The 21,084-nt window shown below is 40.0% G+C and overlaps 1 protein-coding gene across 3 annotated transcripts in view; it reads right to left on the bottom strand.

The window, feature by feature from the left end:
- Positions 1-21,084, bottom strand: part of igsf9b (immunoglobulin superfamily, member 9b) — a 72,883-nt gene that overhangs the window by 10,422 nt on the left and 41,377 nt on the right. For 2 of the 3 annotated variants that reach the window (XM_015345475.2, XM_015345470.2), the window contains exons 13-22: positions 19,703-19,814; positions 19,193-19,368; positions 18,420-18,658; positions 17,685-17,769; positions 15,770-15,940; positions 14,692-14,728; positions 9,324-13,052; positions 8,489-8,664; positions 8,157-8,340; positions 1,621-7,785 (exon numbers count right to left, since the gene is read on the bottom strand). In XM_015345475.2, coding sequence (XP_015200961.2) covers positions 8,171-8,340; positions 8,489-8,664; positions 9,324-13,052; positions 14,692-14,728; positions 15,770-15,940; positions 17,685-17,769; positions 18,420-18,658; positions 19,193-19,368; positions 19,703-19,814 — 4,895 coding nt within the window. In that variant the 3' untranslated portion in view covers positions 1,621-7,785; positions 8,157-8,170. Of the gene's footprint in view, positions 1-1,620; positions 7,786-8,156; positions 8,341-8,488; positions 8,665-9,323; positions 13,053-14,691; positions 14,729-15,769; positions 15,941-17,684; positions 17,770-18,419; positions 18,659-19,192; positions 19,369-19,702; positions 19,815-21,084 lie in introns of those variants that run through there. The other variant, XR_001478254.2, reaches the window with a different exon arrangement.

The following is a 21,084-nucleotide window of genomic DNA, read 5'->3' on the forward strand; positions in this document are numbered from 1 at the left end:
ATAATAAAAAGGAAAAAGTCACAAGAAGCAGCCAGTTGCTACCATGTTAATGACTCTATTACTTATGTTCCTATAGATCCCAGCTGTTGAAGAAAGTATACATTACTGACTCGACACACAGCTTTTGTGTAAGAGATAAAAACCACTAGGTGGTAGAAGTGTGCTGCACCTAAAGTATATAAAGGGACAGAAAAATAGACCAGACCCAGTGCTCAGGAATCAGTTTTAAGTTGATTTTAAATAAAGCAAATGAAGAGAATTCTAACTGGCCAGTGCAATACCAAGTATGAAAAGGCTTTACCATTTCTTGCAGAGGTTGTTCAGTTTGTAGACCCTATTATTACATCAAAAAAATCCTTTCATATGAATATCTACATAATGATAAAAGTTGTATTAGAGGAACCACAACTCAAAAAGATAACTGGAAATCATAAAGGGGTACAAAGACATGGTAAATCACTGGAATACGAACAGTGAAAATGCAATTAATTGTGAATATTTTCTGTGCATAAACTCTCACGTGGTTAGATTCCTTGTGATTTGTGAAGTGAGGTATCTGAAGGCAAAACATACAGTAGCTGAAAAGCTTTCAAGATCTGGGCATTTTTGAGAGTTACATAAACCTTTAAGGGTCTGAGAAAATATTTCCCAAATGACTTGATCCTTGTTCTTTCAGATTAATTGAGACACGCCATTTCACAAAGTAGGCCAGAATAATATATTCGAAATGGTATACTGCATCCTGGATGTAGTCAGATCTTATGATTCCTCTCAAAACCTTCAGGTGTGTTTCAGACTAGAGGATGCGGGAATGGATATCAGTGTTGATAATGAACACTTGTCTGTTCTATTGGGGTCTGCACTGAGCCCAGCTAGTGCCGTCCTCCATTTCTTTTTACTGTAGTCACATCCACTTCATTCTTTGAAAAAAACGTTCCTGTATTTTGGGAACTAAAGCCTTAGTTTGATTTTTTTTTATTAATTATAGTTACAGTACCTATGGCTTTACCATACGTTTTAATGCAAAACACTGAGGTAGTAGAATCCAGTTACAGAAATGGTAATAGTAGTGACAACAGTGGATAATACTACTTATTCAAAATTCAATTGCTTGTATCTGAGGATTGAGAAGCACATTCTGTCCAAACAGTGTGAACTTTCACAATTTCTTAATAAAAGCACAAGAGAAAAAAAGAGATTGCTTGCTACTGTTGTATTGTTCCCCCCAATAAACAACATGTATGAACTTTTAAAAAAGTCCATTATTAGCAGAATAGTACAAGGGTTACTGTGAATGAGTTAAAAGTCAAGACAAGCAGAAAACTTTCTGTCCAGAAAACACAGTGATATACCTTTTCTGGCAACCGGTAAAGCCCTGTTTAATAACTTATACCAATTACAGTGGTTGCTATGCAGGAGTCTCTGAAATGCCAGAGCAGCAAGAGTGGCACATTTGAGAAATTATGAAGCAGAAGTGGTTGCTAGGTAACACTTAGGTGCTATTTCACAGCATTAGTCAATCAACAAGTCAATAGCAGCACAATCAACTGCAGCACAAGACTCACTTTTCAATTTGTTATGCAGACAGATTCAGACTTTTAAAATAAAACTACTAAAATCAGCTGATCCACTTTATTTTATTTCCAACAAACAGACATATAAAAAACAAAGATCAAACATTTAGAAATCAACAATTTCCCCCACTTTGTACAAAATTTGAAAAAATTACTTCACAAAAAAATCTGAATTATTAAACATATTAAAACACCAGAAAAGTTTTAAAATTAAAATTTATTTTTAAAATTCCTGGATAAACAGTTATGAAAATAACCTAAAGGTTGCTATAGAGAACTGGGGAATTTCTACAAAAAGCCATAGGTCATCTGTAGGTTATTTTCATAATGGAACCATAACTGGTCGAATTTTAATTCCGACAATCTACCAGTTATCCTTACAAAACCAGAACTTGTTTTTTTCTGTCTTTAAAAACCACATAAACAAAAATGTAAAAAAAAAACAAAGTTTGAAGAAATTTTAACATGCGAAGGAAATGGCTGTAATCCATCCAACACAGAATAAACTACAACAGAATGACACTGAAACAGCACAGTCCCGTTCACACTTGTAGACAGGGGGAACAGGGATGGGCATGTCTGAGAGCCAGCTATGGCAGTTCCCATATGGGACTTTCTCCCTTTAACTGCTGGTACTGTTTATTAACTACAAAAAAAGCTTAGAGCACTTAACTTTCCAGCTAGCATACTGCATACTGGTGTGTTTTGAATTGTGCAAATGGACTCAAATGCAAATGGGTACATATAGGCATGTTAGCCCATTCTAGCTTCACAGAGTTTAAAAAGCAACATTGCTAGACCTGTGAACTTAAATTAACATTAACTAGTCCAAGACTAACTTTGAAACCACTGGGTAGTGGCTTTAGTGTCTCCTGCTTCTTGTTTGTGAAAAATACATGTTTCTGTGAATTCCATTAAAAGACAAAAGCCCATTAAAATACAGAGTCAATAGGGGCATTTACACTAGGAAAGGACAAGAAAAGGAGTTCTGGAACATTACGCTAAATACTAACAAATACATCCCAGAATGCATCCTCTTTGTCTCATAATTGAGGTGATATTCCAGACCACAAAGATGTCTTATGGTGTACTTTGCTGGTGTAAATGCTGACTGCGGTAATTTAATCTCATCATACATTGTTGTTGTTTTTTTCTGTTAAATTTAACTTCAAAGCAGCAGTTAAAGTGGAGATTTGGACAACCAAAAAAATATTTAGGGATTTTTAGCAACAGCTAGGTCTCTAGTACATCTCTGGAAGGAAGTCCCAGAAAACTGCAGGCCTAAAATGATTTAGCTTTAGCTAATAAATATGGTCACCTCCATCAAGAAAAGCTGGCATTGTGTACAAAGCTTGTATTTAGTAGTTGTTATACACCAAAGGTAGGGACCCAAATTGACTGTTTTTGATTAGTATTGCATCAATGACTGTCTGGTTCATGTTTTCTTTTTATAGGCAGCAGGATTTGCTGTAAAATTGAGGAGTCTTCACACGGTGAACTCATCCCCCTCACATATACCAAATGGAATAGTCCTGGGTTTTGCGAAGGTCACCGCCAGCTTACCCAGTGAGAGGAGCACACAGAATCTGGGCTCTCAAAACAAGTAGAACAAAGAACCTTTGTCTTCTTCTATTGTTACTTTAAAACTGAAAGCATTGAGGCTGCACCACATCAAGAAGCACAGCCATCAGTGCAACACAGAACCATCAATCCACAGGACATGTGCAAAGGAGCGAAAGGCAATGAACACGGTTTTTAAAACTGAAATGGGCAACTCAAAGGAAAAAGTTTCAATACTTCTATACAAATGAATACCTGCGGTTTTATATCCCATGAGACACTTGCAAGATACTGTGTTCTCAGTCAGAGATCTGAATGCTTTCTAAATATGAAAAATGTTTCTAGAGACCTTCAACCATTCTCTCAAGAGACATCAGCACAACACTTTGCATTGCTTCTGTTTTAGCAAGCAGTGAGGGCCATTCCAGAAGTTTCTCGAGGGCACTCAGTCACTGACAAAGCAGGCCAAAGTGCAAGCAATTCTTTCAGAGTTTACTGATGTCCTGATTGCAGTCCTTGAGACAGCCATAGTTGAAATAAATGAGAACACCATGTATTAAGCTGACAGGTTCAGGTCAAAGACCAATGCAGTTTTTGTCAAAACTAAATAAAAAGTTTGCTTTACTGACTTCTTATTTTATAGAAAAGCCATGTGGTTTGCTTCGTATCAGGGTTTAAGTAGGTCAGACATGAAACTGTTGCCCCTGTCTCAGATCTAAAGAATGCTTTCAAGGATTTCTGATAGTTTCTTTTAAAAAAATAATTTTGTTTAGACCACTGATAACCTGACCAACACCAATAACATCCCATAAAGCTTTGTGAACAGAATCAAACATTAGCGAGTCCTTATAAAAGTTTCCTGTGGTACAGTATAATATGATAGAGTACATTAAAGTTTAGTGAAATATGGTGAAAGAACAAAAAACACAATACAATGGAAAGCCATGCATAAAATAAGCATGGGTAAAAAACAAGATACAATAGTAAAATTCAGTGCAATTGTACCGTAGTAAACTTTTATAAGACGTGTACATTGTTTCATCTGGAAGCTTGTGCAGGTCAGGTGCACAGTTTTCCAGTTAGTGTGCAGAAGTCAGGCAAAAGCAGAGAAACAACACAAATTATCATGAGACAGTGCTGCAGATGCTACAGACTGTAGCACAGGAAGAATCTGGAGAACAAACTGAGCTGTACTCTGCCTCCTGTGTCCTGCATACTCTAACAGGCTTTCATTTCTTTCCAAGAATTTTAATGGTTTTGGTTCTCAATAACATATAAAACACTCCTGGAGACGTTTGATGCCAAACATATGTAGATACAGCAGGATTCCTTTGTCAGAGAAAAAGAAACAAAGGATTCCTGAAGGAGACCTACAGAATATTCAACAGAAAATGTAGGGATTTTGGTCCATCTAGACTCTCAAAAGTTTTTTTCTGTGAGGTTTCCCAATTTTATCCACAACTGAAAACTAAAATTAAACAATTTTTCAGGCTTCCCTTCCCAAACTTGAGGGAATTCTGCCTATCCTTCTAGAATAACTTGTTAGACATGATGTCAGAAGTGCTTTCAAACAGAGCTCACAGGTAACCAGAGGTAGGCACCAGAACCAGCTACAGATTCTCTCACTATTAAATATCTTCTGAAAAATCCCAATAGAAACATCATCATGAGAAGAGTTTATTTTTTAATAAATTAAGTTTCTCTCTTACATATACTGCAGTAGTATTTCAAAAACAGAAGCATACTAACCATAGAAAAATATAGCAAACATAATCATCTGCATTAGTGATTTTTCTTTCTTTTGAGACAATCTTTTAAAGATATATAGATGTATATATCTGTAGAGTTATATTGAGGTTCAAATCAGTACCTTATTTTCTTTATAGAAGAACCAGTCCATAAAACATACCCATGATATCTTTTAAAAATATATAGGGGATCATATATAAGTTCTATAGGATTTTTCAACCACACTTCTTGAACCTTACGGATCACATTTTTAAATTCTTAAAATAGTATACCATATTATGTAACAGTAATCTGAACTTCACTCATAAATTCTAAGTTGTAAAAAGGTGATTAAAAGATTAAGGCTCTCTAATGTCTTAGAAGGATACCACTTACAGAAAAATATTCTCTTAATGCTGCCTATGCACTGAACTTCAAGACAATAGATGCTTCAGAATCCATTTTCTCATTTACGTTTGGTAACTGCTTTAATACATTGACTACATGTTTTGGTTTTTGAATGTTTTCAGTTTTTTTTTACATTAGGAAATTTGATTCTCTTGGCTTTTTGGTCTATTCCAATTTTGCCAGCAAGTTTCTTTAAAAAAAACAAACACCCGCAGACAAAATAAAAGTCAGCATTTTCAATATGTGAGTGTTATATCTGCTTACGCAAATCTACACTAGACTAGATAGTAACTGGAGTATCTAGCAGCTGGTTTTGGCATAAACACAAGAGCCTGCATCTGAAACAAAACTGGAATGGCTCAGACTGCCAAGGGAAGAAAGTCCAATTTCCATCCATGCACTTTTGAATTTTTGCTTTTAAGCTTTGCTTTTTAACTCAGGAATTTCATTAATTTAATTTTCCTATAGCTCATCTGTATCTCAGTAAACACCACTCCATTACGATTATAGAAACAAAGGAGCATGCACCAATTTGCTTAGAAAATATAAAAATGATCATTGGATTATTCAATTTTCTTAAACGTTATATATAAAATTTATGAGTAAATTTCAGTCTTCAAAAACATCCACAGTATCAACAATGACATAACAATAGGTTAACAAATTTGTCTATATACCATCTAGAAAAAATAACAGCACAAGGAAATGGAGATGATATCCAGTAACCAAAACAGATTACTGGTCATAGACAGCGATATGGCTTTTGACCTCATTAAAGCTCTTCTACATACAATGGCAAAGATCAAGACCATTTCAGTCTTAGTTTTTTCTGTTGTTTAAGGTGCTTCTACACCACCGATTGATCAAGATACATCTGTAGTATAGACATTAATTGATTTATAGAGCTACATTTGAAACAAAGAGCTACCGGATACATACTGTATAGCACAGTAGCCAGTATATCAGTCTTCACGTTGTGCTGGAAGACAAATGGCAAAATATTTTGGCTCCAGATGCATCTCTTTTCTTAGTGTAGTGTTCAGGGAGCAGCAAGAAAGATCAGGAAAGACACAACTGGGTGTGAAATCCCATGAGAGGGGTGCCTGATTTCACCCAGATTTATTGGTTTCACCTCCTTATTGAACACTGCAGCATCTGAGAACTGGTCCCAGATTATATTTATTTTTTAACGCACAACTGGAAGAAAACATGGTCAATCAAACAGGACACAGGACACTTAGTGTTCATCAGTAGTGCTGCACATCATCTCAATGTTGTGAAGCACATTGAGACCCACAGAAAAGCTGAATTAAAGACAAAAAGCACTACAGATTATGTACCAGCTGGGTACAAACACAAAGATAATTTTCTGAAATGTCTTCTCCAGGGCTTTGAAGGAGCATTAGTGGTATTATATTCTCTTACTTCTGAAAATCACACATGCAGAGGGTGTGTGTGTGTGAATAAGAACACTGTTTTATAATAACAGACAATGTTTCCTTGAGTGGGTAGTAGTGCAAACTTATATTATGTACAGTATAACACGATTGCAGAAACTCTTCATAATGCAGAAGTAGAAGACTGCTGCCTTTCAGATAGATTAAATTAGGTATGGATCCCCGATCTAAGTGCAAGTCTTCTTGGTCCATCTATGCTGATACAGAATGATCTTTGTCAGGTAGGTTACAGTTCAGTCAGTCTGGATAGAACCAGCCATTCAGTTCTCAACAATGAACTGCAGTAGTTGGGGACAAACCATCCATAAAAAAAACAATGAATCTGTAAAAATATGCCAAAGGAAACACACAGGATAGCAGTTCTACTGTCATGTAGGGATACCCAAGTGCTCTAATAGCATATACACTGTGCCTCTTAATTTTTTGTGGAAGCTGTCTGTGCTGTTTGGTTTGGTAAATCACAGAAATAAACTTCTACTTTTAATATGATTTGTTTCTCTACTTTGGACACTACTCTATGCCAAGCTTGCTGTTCTTTCCTGTGGTTTAAAATTTGCAATCCTGGTGTTTTGTTACACTAATTATATGTTTATGACTAAAAACAAAATAATATCTTTATGATCCCACCTTAATTAATATTTACTGTGAAAAATCATGGGATTATCACAGTCTATTATGGTAAACATTAATGATTAAAATCTTGGACAGCACAGTAAAATAGTAGGAAAATACAGTATATGGCAGGGAAGTTAAATCAGCATAAACCATAAAGAAGGGTCACAGTAAACACCCATGGCAAACTTTGACAAGGGAATTGGCTAGGACATGGATAAAAAATAGATATGAAGTGCAAGAAGCCCAAGAATGCAAAGCCAAAACTCTGCCTTCAAATGTTTCTTGCTATTTGGTCCAAAATGTAGCCTGCTTCTGCCCCACATAGTGAGAGCTGTCCATTTGGTACCTCTGATGTTGAATAATGTCCAGCCACATACAAGTCTGCAGTCATTTGACCAATTAGCAGAGGGGTCACGAATCGGCTGGTCTCCATGTTGCAGGCTCTTTAACAAAAGCAGACAGAGTTTTACTGTTGTATCCACAAAATGTGTACTCTTGATAACTGTTATGCCATTCTAATTAATTAAAATATTTATATCATATTGGACTATACAGTGGTAGACTTTAATATATAGGAGGTACATTTCAAGAAAATGAACAGCTGTTAAAAGAAACCATGAAAGCTATTGTTTAGTCTGAAACTGATAAAGAGACATACAGTATCTGCAAGGTCAGACTATAGGAGGTTGTAGCGTGAAAAACAGCCACACAGACAGCTAAGCAGCCAGTAAGAAGCTAGGTGAGTGCAGGTTGCCTGTGTTTAAGACATTTAGACAGTCCAAAGAGAGACCAACAACCAGACAGGCACACTGACCTTGTGAGGGGCACTCAGAGAAGGGCAGTGTCTGTGTCAGGAGGGGCAGGGTCATGCTGGGCAGCCTCTTGTGCCTGACGGAACTCTTGGAACTCTCTGCGCAAGGCATTGAAGCGCTCCTCACTGAGAGAGCCACATGGCATCCGAGACTGGGAGTCACTGGGGGACACAGAGGACAGAAGGCCTGGAAGAGAGAGACAGGGGTGAAAAGGTTGGAGATTGTGGAGATGCAAGTAGAGAATGAAAAGGAATAACCAATATTTAGGACGAAAAACTAAAATCATCTGTGGGTGGACAATCAAATACGGTCTGACAAAGAAAGCTGGTCTCACCCTTGTTCTGCAGTTCTCTCAGGGCAATGGTTGAGCGGGGTCGCTCTCTCCTCCTATCCCTCTCTCGCGATCCACCCTCCACTGTGCTGTACAACCTCAGGGCCTCCAAAATCTCAGACTCTATGCAGAAATCGCCTGTGTCCCACTCATAACTCTCATCTACTGAGGTGTTCCTCCTGGTGATGGATAAACAGAACGAACCTGGGTCAAAATGTGAAAAGTTCGGACTGCACCCAGGTACTGTGGAGCTGCTACTAGGGATATAGCTGCCGGAATTGTAAAAATAAACCCACTTTTTAAAATTTGTTCATCATCATGAGACAAAATGGCATGCGAACTATGTCTGAGTAGCTTGCTACAAATAATACAATACCTTTGATCAGATGTTTTAATTTAAATGCCTATACACTGGAATGCTTGATACTCACCTTTCTTTTTTCCTCACATTTTTATAAAACAGGTCAAGGAGCTCAAATAGCAAAGGGCTTCAAGGGTTAAGGTAAAAGGATCACCAGCTATAGGTATTCATTTCAGATCACTGTCTCATTCTATGTTAACCACAGATTAACATAGATTAATAGATATGAGATTGTGTTGTATCTGATTTAAATCAAAGAATAACATATATAGCACTTCAGTTATTTGTTCTTAAACTAGAGGGCTGTATTCTTAGGCTGCTGTAGTTTTACATTTCAAATATTAATTAAAACAGAACAAATAAAAGGCACAGAAACAAAAGTCTTGAAGAAACACAACAGATGTACATTGTGGACCTGTGATATATTTTCTTAACAGGACCCATGGACTTAAAGCCAAAAAGTTAGCTCTCCCTCACCTTTTTGTAGGTCTCTTTTCCTGAAGCTCTAGCATAGTTCTTTCTAGTTCAGCCCCCTGCCGTTCACTTTCTTCAGTGGTTTCAGGAGAACCAGGGAGAGAGGGGGTGAGGGACAGAGACTGACGGAGTAGTGAGGAGGGGCCAACACTTCCTCTCCCACTGCTCTGGCTAGCATAGCTAGCCCTGGCTTCCTTCACATCCCGGAAATCCTTCATCTCCGTGTCTGTTTCCCCCTCTCCCTCATGTTCTCGGGCTGTCTTTCCTTTTGGCTCAATGGAAACATGGTAAGGTGAAGGCCAACTATAACCCCTCGGTAAGAAGGCCCTTGCAGATCCTCGTCTGGAGTCCAGAGGCTGTAGGAAATCTCCTCTCGCCATTCCAGGTCCGGGTGGAATTACCTGTGCTGCACGGAATGATTCAGAAAGGGATGATTTTGGTTGCACAGGGCCTGGAACATGTTGGTAGTCACTAGGCCACCTGGACATTTCAGGAAAAGTTACAGCCTGCCTTTGTAGTTCTGAAGATTGTCGTTCTGAAGATTGCTTATGCCTTTGCAAATCCATCCCTGGAGGTAAATACCTAGGTCTGTGAGGTAAAGCGGTCTCTGTGGTTCTAAGAGTCTCCCAGCTGGCCTTGTTTTGAGGTCTGAATGCAGGTGGTCCTTTTAGGAAAACTCCGCGTCTTGAGGAAAAAGGAGCAGGAGCACGGCCTAGACTATAAGACTTAATTCGGATATCTGGGGCTGGTAATTCATCTCGCAGACACCTTTCGGACACATAATTTCTTGGGCATGGGCTCTCATAACTTTCCCATTTTTGTGACCCTAAACTGACAGACTTCTTCAGAAATGTACTGGATTTTTCAGCCTGAGGTACAGTCCTATTTAGACCACTACTCATGGACTTTTTCAGAAAGGGTGTAGGGGTTTGACAGAATCGGGAAACAATGTTGTTAGTCCTACTGCCCTGGCTTTTTTGGGTGAAATCATGCCTTTGTTGTTCCAAAACATGCTCCTGTTGTTCTGCTATAACATTTGCTTGCATGTTTGACTTTGTAGCAGTTGAGTCCTTTTTGGTTAGTGACTCATGGGTTGCATTCGGGCTTAGAATTCGTCCAGCCTCTAAGTCAAAATCCGTCTTCTCATTCAGTGAATACTCAACATTTTGATCACAGTGAGGTCTTGCATTTTTATGATGAGTCTGTTTAACTTCATATTCAGACCTGGGAGAGTGTTCAAAAGTGTCCTCAAGACTTCTCTCTGAAGCTGTCCAATATTCACCTGAAGTTGCTGCCTTTGAAGTGGACTTCCTGGTCTCCAGCTCAGTGGAAAAACATTCAGTCTTCTGGGTCTCACAAGGATCCACATTCCCATGAGAACTATGGTTATCAACAAATGTATCTTCCAAAATACCTGTACATTTCTGACTAGTGTCTGTCTCTGTGCTTTTTTGTACATGAGGTTCAGAGTCCTTTGGATCTAAATTGGGTTCAGCCTTAAGGAAGTCACCATGCTTCCAATCAGCACTAGTCTCCAATAAATCTGTGATTTCTGTTACCTCTCCGGGTTCATCTACACTCATTTCAATGAACCCTGGGAGGCTCAAATACTCTAGAATTGCACTTGTCTGAAGTGGGGATGCTCTAGACTTTTGTGAGTTACACAAAGCAGTTGGGGAAGAGGGTGGCTTTAATGTAGGTTTCAGGAAACCAGACATTTTGCTAACAGATAGATCAGAATGATCACTGTTGGTGTCATTTTCTATAAGAGGTATAGCAGATGCATTACTGGGACTGTCACTGAAAAGGTATTTATCACTCTTTCTGGAACGTGCCCTAATCCCCTCCTTCTCAAAGTCTGGAGATAACAGAGTAGTATTATTAGGAGGCTCATCACTAGTCTCTTTAGTCTCCCTTTTGTCATTTGTGTTCTCTCTTGCCATATCCCTCTTCCTGCCATGCTCATATGGGAGGGTGCAACCAGTGAACAGACTCTCAGGCTTTCCATCATCCTCTTCAGATTCCCCTTTTTCTGAAGGACAGCGGAGCGTAGCTTCAGGAGAGCGTGTGAAAGCATCTGGATACGTTTCCCTCTCCGTTTCAGTCTCCAAATCAATCCCAAGAATGCAGCTGTACTGTTCAATCTGCTCTTCCCTCTCTGCCTTGGATATCAGGGTGGGACTTGAAGTAAATGTCAACCCCTCTAAATCTCTTGTGCTCTCCCTTGCACCCTTTGCAAGAATTGTCTCTTCAGCCAGAGCATCATGTTGCTGATGCTTCCAGTCCTCCTCAAGCAAAGACTGACTTTGACACCTCTTCACCTCTGCCTCTTTGTCTCCCCTTTCCAATCTCTCGGGGTACCTTGATTTAGCCTCTCTGACATCCATGGAAATGTGAGGGAAAGTGTCAGATGTTGGGGAGAGGAGGGAGAGAGAGGTGCACTCAGTGACAGGAGACCCCGTGCACTCAAAGCCTGCTGAGGCACCAGAGTCACGGACAGCTGTCCTGTTCATAGGAGTCATGGGGGTGGGGGTGGTATTCTCTGCTGGGCTCTGAGCTGGAACCAGGCTGGTGACAGAAGTGACAGGACTGATGTCCCAGTGGATAAAGGAGGATGGAGAGGAAATCTGACCTAATGGGCTACTTGTATTACCAAAATAGCAACCTCTTCGGAAGCCAGAATCCTTGTGGGACTGCCCCATTGCCAGCTTGCTTTTTGGCCTAAATGTGACCTCCTGCGGTTTCCATACTGGCTCGGTCTCCCCATCTTTTGTCTCCCACTCTGTGTCTCTCCCTCCTGCTCTCAAGCTGCTCTGATTCACAGCCCTGCTATCACTTCTTCCTTCTCTCTCCTGCACCCGGTGGCTCACTGTATACTGTTTTAGCTCTCTCTCAATCTCTTCCCTCTCTTTTGCTAGTTTTAGACACTTGCTCAGACTATCAATCCCTTTCTCATGTTCCATTTGAGACACTTGTCTTTCCCTGTCTATGGGGAGATAGCTAGAAATCTTGTACCTTTCCTTCTCTGCCTTTTTATCTTTTTTTACTGTTTCCAAGTTTAGGATTTCTTCTCTTGACTGAGATTGGGCAGTACGAATACACATCCTGTACTTTTTTAAAGAATCTCTGCTCCGTTTTTCCAAATTGTCTGAATAAAAGCTACTGTGTTCTCCCTGCATCTCCCCATCCACCTCGCTACACAGCTCCTCCCCCTCCTCATCAGTATAGAAACAGCCACTTTTAGAAAAGTTTTTGGCCATCAATTTCACTCTTCCAGGAGAGCTGTTGGGGCTACGGGAACGTGGGATGTTCACAGTGAGAGTCAGCTCCTTCTTCTCATCCATCTCTGAGCAAAGTGAGTTGGATTTTGGGGAGCCACCAGGTCCGGGGACCCCAATGCATTGTGGGAAGTCCTTCCTCAGGCTCTTCTTGACTTGAAAAGTGGCACTGGTCTCCTCGTAGGGCTGCACAATGAACCGCCCATCAGGACCACGTGAGATCGACTCCAGGGCAGCAGTAGGGGAAGACAACCCCCCTATGTGGCTCTCAAACAGTGTGTAGCGGGGGGGTGGAGCTGCATTGGATAGCAGCTGCGTCCGCTGGTCCTGGTATTCACTCCGGCTGGCCTTCTCAAAGGAGGAGTGGTCAGAGGAGGAAGAGGAGTGGCTGAAGAGAAGGGGACACAGTTTCAGCTTCAAGACGCTGTCGGGGCTGTCAGCAAGCGAGCCAGCTCTGAAAAGAAAAAGGTAGAGGGGGAAAGAAGAAGAGAGAGACAAGGAATGTCAGAATTGAGTGATTTGGGGGTAGACAGAGGAATGACAAGGCGTGCAGAGAAATGGTAATGAGAATTAAAGAAGCAGAAGTATGGGTGATGGAGAGAATGGGAAGGAAGATGGTCAGAGAGACAGGAAATCAGGTGACACTGGATATTAAATTAATGTCTAAAATATCTTTGGGAAACATATTACCTAAGAGCTGTAAAACAGTATAACAGAATGACAAAAGTTTGCATGATACAAAAAGATATTTTAGCTGACTGGTCATCATCTCATCCAAACATTCAAAAAAAAGTCAGAGGTGTTTTGGCCTCATCAGTACTTATTTATAGTCACTGCAACTTACCTACAAATATAAATTCTAAACCTTTTAAGTCTACAAGTAAAATCTTGTTGACATTTCAACTTGCAAAAACACCTAATAGGCTTGATGGAAACACCCTCACCCTCTGAAACGTTTTATTCCCTTTACTTATGTCCCTACGTCTTATAAACAAGGAAGTGAGTGTAGGTGGATTCTTATGCATTATGTCTGCTCTAACACTACTGCCCAGAGGTGATGTATAATAAGCCAAGTTCTCTCCCAACCACCATCTGACACACTGGAACCCATTTACAGCCCCAAACATTACTAATTGCATCCTATATGAAAATGTTGACTTAACCACCACCAATAATCTCAATCATTAATTAATTATCACCTGGTTGTGTTTGTTTACAAACCACAGAGGCTTCAGTGGCAGGCTGACTGTAGTCTCTAGTCTCCTCAAAGACCAGCTTGCCTCAAGGACTTTTAGAAACTCACTGGTATATTTCTAAATCACTAGAAATGTTCGAGGACGTGAAAGAGTAAATAAAAGAGCTGTATAATGATTAGTAAGGAGGTAGCCAAAAGACTTAAAGGAAATTTGCTATGCTATACAATTTTTGAGAAAGTTTACTATGGAATTACAAACATCATTTACATATGTGATACACAATGTATACTTAATGGAAATGGTATTTATAAGAGCATATAGTGAGGAATAACAAAAGAAAAAGCTCCTTTTAAACAGCCCCTTTTCCTTGTCCAGTACTTGATCATACAGTCTGCCCACCACAACACTTTCTAACAATTTCCAGTAATGGCATATCTTTTTTTTTAGCTCAGTCTTTTAAAATAACATGGATGTCTTATGAACTGTAAAGAAATGTAACGTTCAATGCTTCTCCCACACTGGGAGCACATGATTTGTAAAGTTTTATAAGATATTAATTACTAGATGGATCTTTAAGAATTGGCCCATTGGAGATTTCATAATGTTCGACACACAACACAGAACGTACTAGCCTTCAGACATATTCGTGTTTGCTCACGGGTCTGAAGGAAATGCAGAAGGTTGATCTTATCAGACAGTTAATCCAACAAACTGCACCAGACTGCACAAGGTGAACCAGGTTTTATTGCTATAGGTGAAAAGACTGGTTTGTAATAGATCATATTATTTTATCCTTGGGTTCTGGCCCTGGATACTGGGGCAGTTTATAGCTCAAGAGAAAACAAAACAATTACAAAAGTGACATGGAATGAGAGATGAAGGAGGGAGGGCACTTACTGTGGAGACTGGCCCTTCTGGAAGGCGATTGGGATATCTGAAAAGGTCATGAGGGGGCAGAGGTCACACCATGGTCAAATAAAAAAATGAGATGTACAAACACACTGAAAACAAGTAAGCAAGAGAAGCTGTCATGTCCATAGAGTTCACAAAAATAACTCCAGACTGACACATACACCAAGAATTGGAGCAAGACAAGAAGGTAAATCCTTGTATGTAAAGGAACAACTAATGGTTTATTCCATGCAGAAAAGAGAAGAAAATAAAACATTTCGGCTGTGGAGCCTTCTTCGGATGTATGACATTTCAAACTCAGATTGTAGAATCCATTTATAAAAGCACAACAGTGGAGAGACTGCTATAATTTTGTACAAATCAATTATTAGTTACAACTCAAACTTAACCTTTGCAGGACAAGACCAAAATGGGTCTTCAGATGCCAAGCGAAAATAACAAATCTTTAAGAATGTATTCTTAAAGAACTACCTTCTACAAAATCATTTCTTCTCTTTTCAGCATGGAATAAACCTTTACATGTTCCTTTGCAGCCTACACATGCTGACATAGTTACCTACTTGAATCCTTGTATGCAACAGCATTCTATCTCTTAGCAGACTCTAAGGTTGAAACACTTTTGGTGAAAAAAAACAAGTCTAGTTGTGCCTGTCTAAAAAATGCCCAAGGAAATGTTGACTACTGCAACCAATCCAATCCGCATTTTCTGGTGAAGGATTCTGAGCAACTCCAGTAAGTAAAATACACAAAATAATGTTATTACACACACTCCCTCCTCTCCCAAATATTTTATTATTATTAAAAGCAATATTTTGGAGAAGAGCAATGATGAAATCTGAGAAGGCTGTGGATTGTAGGTGTGGGGAAGAAATAATATATTCATGTCTGTTTTAGCTTATTCACTGTGATTTATCTCTACATCAACAAGCAATGTGAGCAATTAGCTGCAATGTGCCACACCTTGTCCTATCAACTCTAACAGCTGTAACATTAATTTCTTAATCCACACCAGATGTACCCTTGTCCAGTGGTGAACATTCAAAAGGAACACTTGTGTTTTTACCTTCCCTTCTTTTCCTGCGGCGTCTCTCTCGCCGCCGGTTCATGGCACACGCTGTCACCAAAGATAGGATGATAGCAACGCACAGGAAGCACACCCCTCCTATCACACCAGCCACTAGCGGCTCAGGAAGGAGCTCCGAAAGGCGAGTCCTGGCAGGGTACATGTCCATTCCTGAAATGATATTACTGTGTGGTACAAACAATGCACAACTGCTGCTGTTTTTGTCAGAAGAGCAATATAGAACATTCTGGAACTATGGCCTCCCATTCTGCTCAGAACACTGGAACACTGTACGTCATGCACTGTATGCTGCTTAGGTCTGTCCCTGCAAGATGCAAAGATCTACCGGATACTTGTTTTTTTCCATGTATTTGTTCCATTTTGTACTTGTCAATATTGCTGTTTAACGGTACATACAGTATAGTAGTTGTGCCATATCTGATCCTACAGTTACCATCAACCCCTATAAGTCTAACAGAAAAAGTATTTTAAAAAATTTGAAACTTGTCAAACAATGTGTACCTTACCAATATGTGGCAGAACAAGATGAAGATTTGTGCTTTAGCCACATTTCAGAGAAGGATGTGAAGAATGACCTGCAGCCCTTTTTTACGTGATATGGCATTACGCGGGGCATGTTCAGTGTGGAGATGGAGCCCTGGATGAAGGGTGACGCGTTGCCTTTGTAGCCACAGCTGTAATGGCTGATTAAGGACGAGCTGTAAGGGCTCTTTAAAAACACACTTAACACCCCCCTGAAGGGATGAGCAAGGTGACCCCCGGAAGAGGAGGAACTTCCACCGGCGGTCCCAGAGGGGATTATGCCTGAGCTAAGGCTGCCGTTGTTTTTGCATTTTGATTTTCTTTTTCTTTTTTCGCCTGTCCCATCATGCATCTCTACCGGGGCAGGCTGACCCTTTTCGCATGTTGAGTCTTTATTTAGTTTTGGCCTTGTGTTCCCTGCTCTTCCATACTGGACCCTATTAAATTGGGTAAGTCTAGTCTGGTCACCACTGTGCTAAGCGGTTCTTCTTCCAGAATGGTCTTACCCTATATAATGGTGTCCAGCCTGGATGCCGTGGCACACAACAGCGCTTTTTCATTTTTCCCTTTTGTTCTTGTTTTTCCCCTTTTTTAGTGTTATTTTCATTTTTCGCTGACCTCACACTAGCCTCCGTCCCTGGGTGTCGACTTTTACCGATGCTCGCTGCGACTTCTCCCACTCCCACATTCTCACACTCACCAGCCAAGGAAAGATAACTGGTCAAGTGACGTTTTAAAAACCCAAGAAGCAAAAACTTCATCTGCTGTCAGACAGAGGGCAGATCCACTGGAGTGGAGTAGGAGAAGGAGCCAAAGGACTAAGAGAGAGAATATGTGAGAGCTGGAGGATTGAGAGTGGGACTGTGATTTGGAAAAGGAGAAGAGTGCTAATACTGGTAAGCAGCACAGCCGCCTGACTTTGGTTATTAAGGCACTCATATGGTGTTCTGAATGGAGCTTGGGTTTTTGTTGCATTTTCCATTACATTTTAACAATTATTTTCTCTGTAACTAAACTCACCCCTTTTAGCACATCATTATGAAAGAACGCTTCATGGACACCAGAGGACAGAGCCCAGATTTGAGGCCAAAAGCCAAATGTCATCAGTAGTTATGGATCTCAGCTGTTGTTCTTTTTTCTTTTTAGGATGAAGATACTGTATTTCAGAACAGGTCCCCACAGTTCTGTAGTTATATTTCCAATGCATTTATACCACTTGATTTCTAGAGGTCCATGGTATCTTTCCCTGTTTATATCAACATTTCCATACACATTAAACCCTCTAATGCACAGTATTGTGAAAATGTTTGGATGAAAATTAAGACTGACTTTAATAAATGAAAATCACTTTAGCCCACTGAAGGACACCAACCTGCAGTAGAGATGTTGACTGATTCGCTGGGCTCACTGATCATCTGACCATCCCGAGACAGCATTCTCAGCTCATAGTTGCAATCCTGAATTGGGAAGACAAACGTGGTCATATGTCAACTGGGTCCCCACTTAGGTATATACTAGTTCACCGTTCCGATGGGACACACTGAATGTGGTGTGCTGTTTTGCTCACTGAATATATCTCATTTTGTTGGTGCCTTACACCCGTGTAGAACAGGGATGTGGCAGAGATAAACAGAAGGAGTGGTATCTGCCCCGTCTCATTCTGATTCAAGTAATGATACATCTTCCTACCACTTCCTGGAAATACTGGAAATTCACAAAAGTAAACTCCCCCACATACAAATTGTTGTAAATGTAGTATGTTTTCCCTAGCAGACTTTAAAAGAATCTTTATTCATGAAAAGGAAAAAGGAAAAAATCCTGTGACAGCAGCACCCACTGATACAACCTACAAGCACATATGCTGTAGGACTTATAGAGTTTTTTCAATGTAGATGCATCCGAAGGCTGTGAAATAAGGTGTTTTGTGCTCAGGACATCTACAATACTTTCATTCTTTTGATTCTTTCCTTTTTGGAAAATAATAATCTACTGTATGTTTGAATACAATTATTGCTCACTCCTCAGCTATTGTATAGCACTGTATCCCAAATTCATGGTGAAAACATTTTACACTTACATATCTAAGCAATTTGAAAATGATTTTTACCTTAAGTAATCCCTGCACCAGTATCTCACTCTGATTGGCTTCAATGAAGCCCTCCAGTACCACCCACTCCCCTTTCTCACGTCGGGACTGCAGTATGAAGCCAGTGACGGTTGTTGACTCTGCGAGAGGTGGCAACCACTGCAAGACCACACCCTTTGAGCTCTGATTGGCTGACAGAGACCTGGGTGGGGTCAGGAGGGGTGGCGATTTCACAGTTGGGGGTGGTTTTGTTTTAGGAACTGAGACAAAGGGGCAAAGATGCACAGAGGGAAAGGAAATATAAGAAACAAAGACAAAGAAGAGAGAGGGAAAGAAATGTTTAAAAAATTAAAACAGAGATATACCCTGCTATTTTATAATCATCCAATATCATGACAATGTATCAGCCTTTATATCATTTTACACGTCATTCTCATCCATCATGGCAACCAGCACCTTGGACATATTATGCCAAAATAAACTGTCTCCTTTGCAGAAAACTAGTCTTCATCCGGGAAAGAAGAGCAACTTCAAACTTCAAGAGTTATTGCTAGACTACCAATGGGTCATCCTTAAGCACAAATAAAGTCAGACAATTTGTCCCGAAAACATCTATGCTTTATTAAAATAGCTTTTTTTTTCTTATTTGTGAATGTCTCTGCCACTAAAGGGAATGTCTGGGAAAAAACTCTATGTGAAATAATTTAACTTGGGAGTATTAATACAAAAAGGTACTCATGCAATTAATTAAGAATTCTAAAAACTAATTGCCCTGGGTATGCTGTGGTACTGACCCAGTGTGGAAGCTGTGATAATCTCACTGAAGGGGCCTGAGCCCAGCTTGTTCTGGGGCAGGATGCTGAACTGGTACCCAGTCCCTGGGAGTAGCCCTGTCACCAATAGGTAAGACTGGGATGGGGGAACTGGAAGAGATGTCCATTCATGTTTTCCCCTGGACACCTGCTTCACCCTGTAGGAAAGGGAATTTCCCAAGATTGAGGTGGTTGGAAAACGGCAGATGGGGACAAAGACAAAATTAGAGAAAAAAGGATAGACAGAGTTTAATGTTTAACAATTTCAAACTGCAGCCTTGTAACTACACAGGCAAAGAGACAGGTGGGAAAAAGAGGCAGAGAGGTATACTAACAAGGAGCAAAACACCCAAGACAAAATGAACAGAAATCTGAGGCAGGTAAACTAACAACAAGATATACAAGACATAAATTGAGCATATAGGTGAGACAGCCAGTCAGAGCAACCAGAGAGATTTACAGATACACTGATAGTTGGGTGTTCAGACTGACCAGACAGTGAATTTCTGTGAGTATCCCCCATCAAACCCAGGTTCCCAGGACACATTCATTCTGTTGGTTCCTGGAACCAGAGTCACTGCAGAAACTGCATGAGGACTTGTGCCTGAGAAAGAAAGACGGAAACAAACAGTGTGAGAGACGAAGAGTGAGAAATGCAAAGGGGGAGGGGCTGCTCTTATTTCTGTGTTAAAATAATACATAAGATCTTGAAGTAAAAAATGGTTGGATGAAACACCTGGGCTGGTAGCCAATGGCTCCATGACAGGTTTGGGTCTGAAAAGCACTGACTTCTGGCCTTTTCACACTGTCATACCCAAACCCAGCCGAGCCTTCATGTAACAGCTGAACCAAGCCAGAACCATGAGACACCAGTTTCACAAGCTGTCTGTTTGGCTCAGGGCTGGGAGCAAGACTAGCATGTCAATCTGTCATGGAATCCTACAGTTGAAGAAAAGAGCCATTTTGACTCTCTTTTTGACTTAATAATGCAAGTATGGAAATGTCTAAAAAGAGACATTTCAAGGATAAGGGATTTGCAGCAACAGAAAAACAAACACAATAGTTCAAAATGACATCAAGTAATTTTTCACAGTGTTCTATATTACTTTTTAAATAAAATATATCTGCTTTTATTTAGGAGTTCAAAGATCAAGGTATATTTTACCAGAGTAAGAGATGATGCTGATTATTTACTCTGGATCCACTAACACCTGATCTTTTCACCTGATATAGTTTTGGTAATAAAATCTAAACATGGTGGCATTAAAACATAAAAATAAAGTTTAATTTTATCGGTCAAACACAATTATTGTCTAATAATTTAGGTTTATGGATGAATTGCCACAATGATAAGAAGGGGACTTCAGCTTGAAGACTATGTATTTTCCTTAATACTTTAACAGTGCACAAAGTGATTGCTCATTAATGAGAGTTGCCCTTGGTGCTTCATGTTAAATACTAATTAAAGGTATCACACTATGAAACGGTTCATTCTTCTGGTTATATACTTCACATTCCATGTGGCAATATTGTGTGAATACAGTGTAGTAATATACATAGAGCAATAGAGTATTACAGTGAAGTTAAAACAGTTTTTAGAACAAGAGTCTATGTGACGAATGCGGCCCTCTGACTATGACTCCACTGCCAGCAGTTGGATCACCCTTTAGTTCACAGCTGGCAACTGAACCTAAGCAGGTGTGGGCCTGGTCAGTACCTGGATGGGAGACCTCCTGGGAAAAACTAAGGTAACTGTTGGAAGCGGTGTGTGTGGGTCCTGATGCCCCAGTATAGTGACAGGGACACTATACTGTAAAAAAGTTTATATCATTTGGATGAGATGTAAAACAGAGGTCCTGACTCTCTGTGGTCAT

Source organism: Lepisosteus oculatus, chromosome 2 (genome assembly GCF_040954835.1).
Source record: "Lepisosteus oculatus isolate fLepOcu1 chromosome 2, fLepOcu1.hap2, whole genome shotgun sequence".
Classification (NCBI taxonomy): domain Eukaryota; kingdom Metazoa; phylum Chordata; class Actinopteri; order Semionotiformes; family Lepisosteidae; genus Lepisosteus; species Lepisosteus oculatus.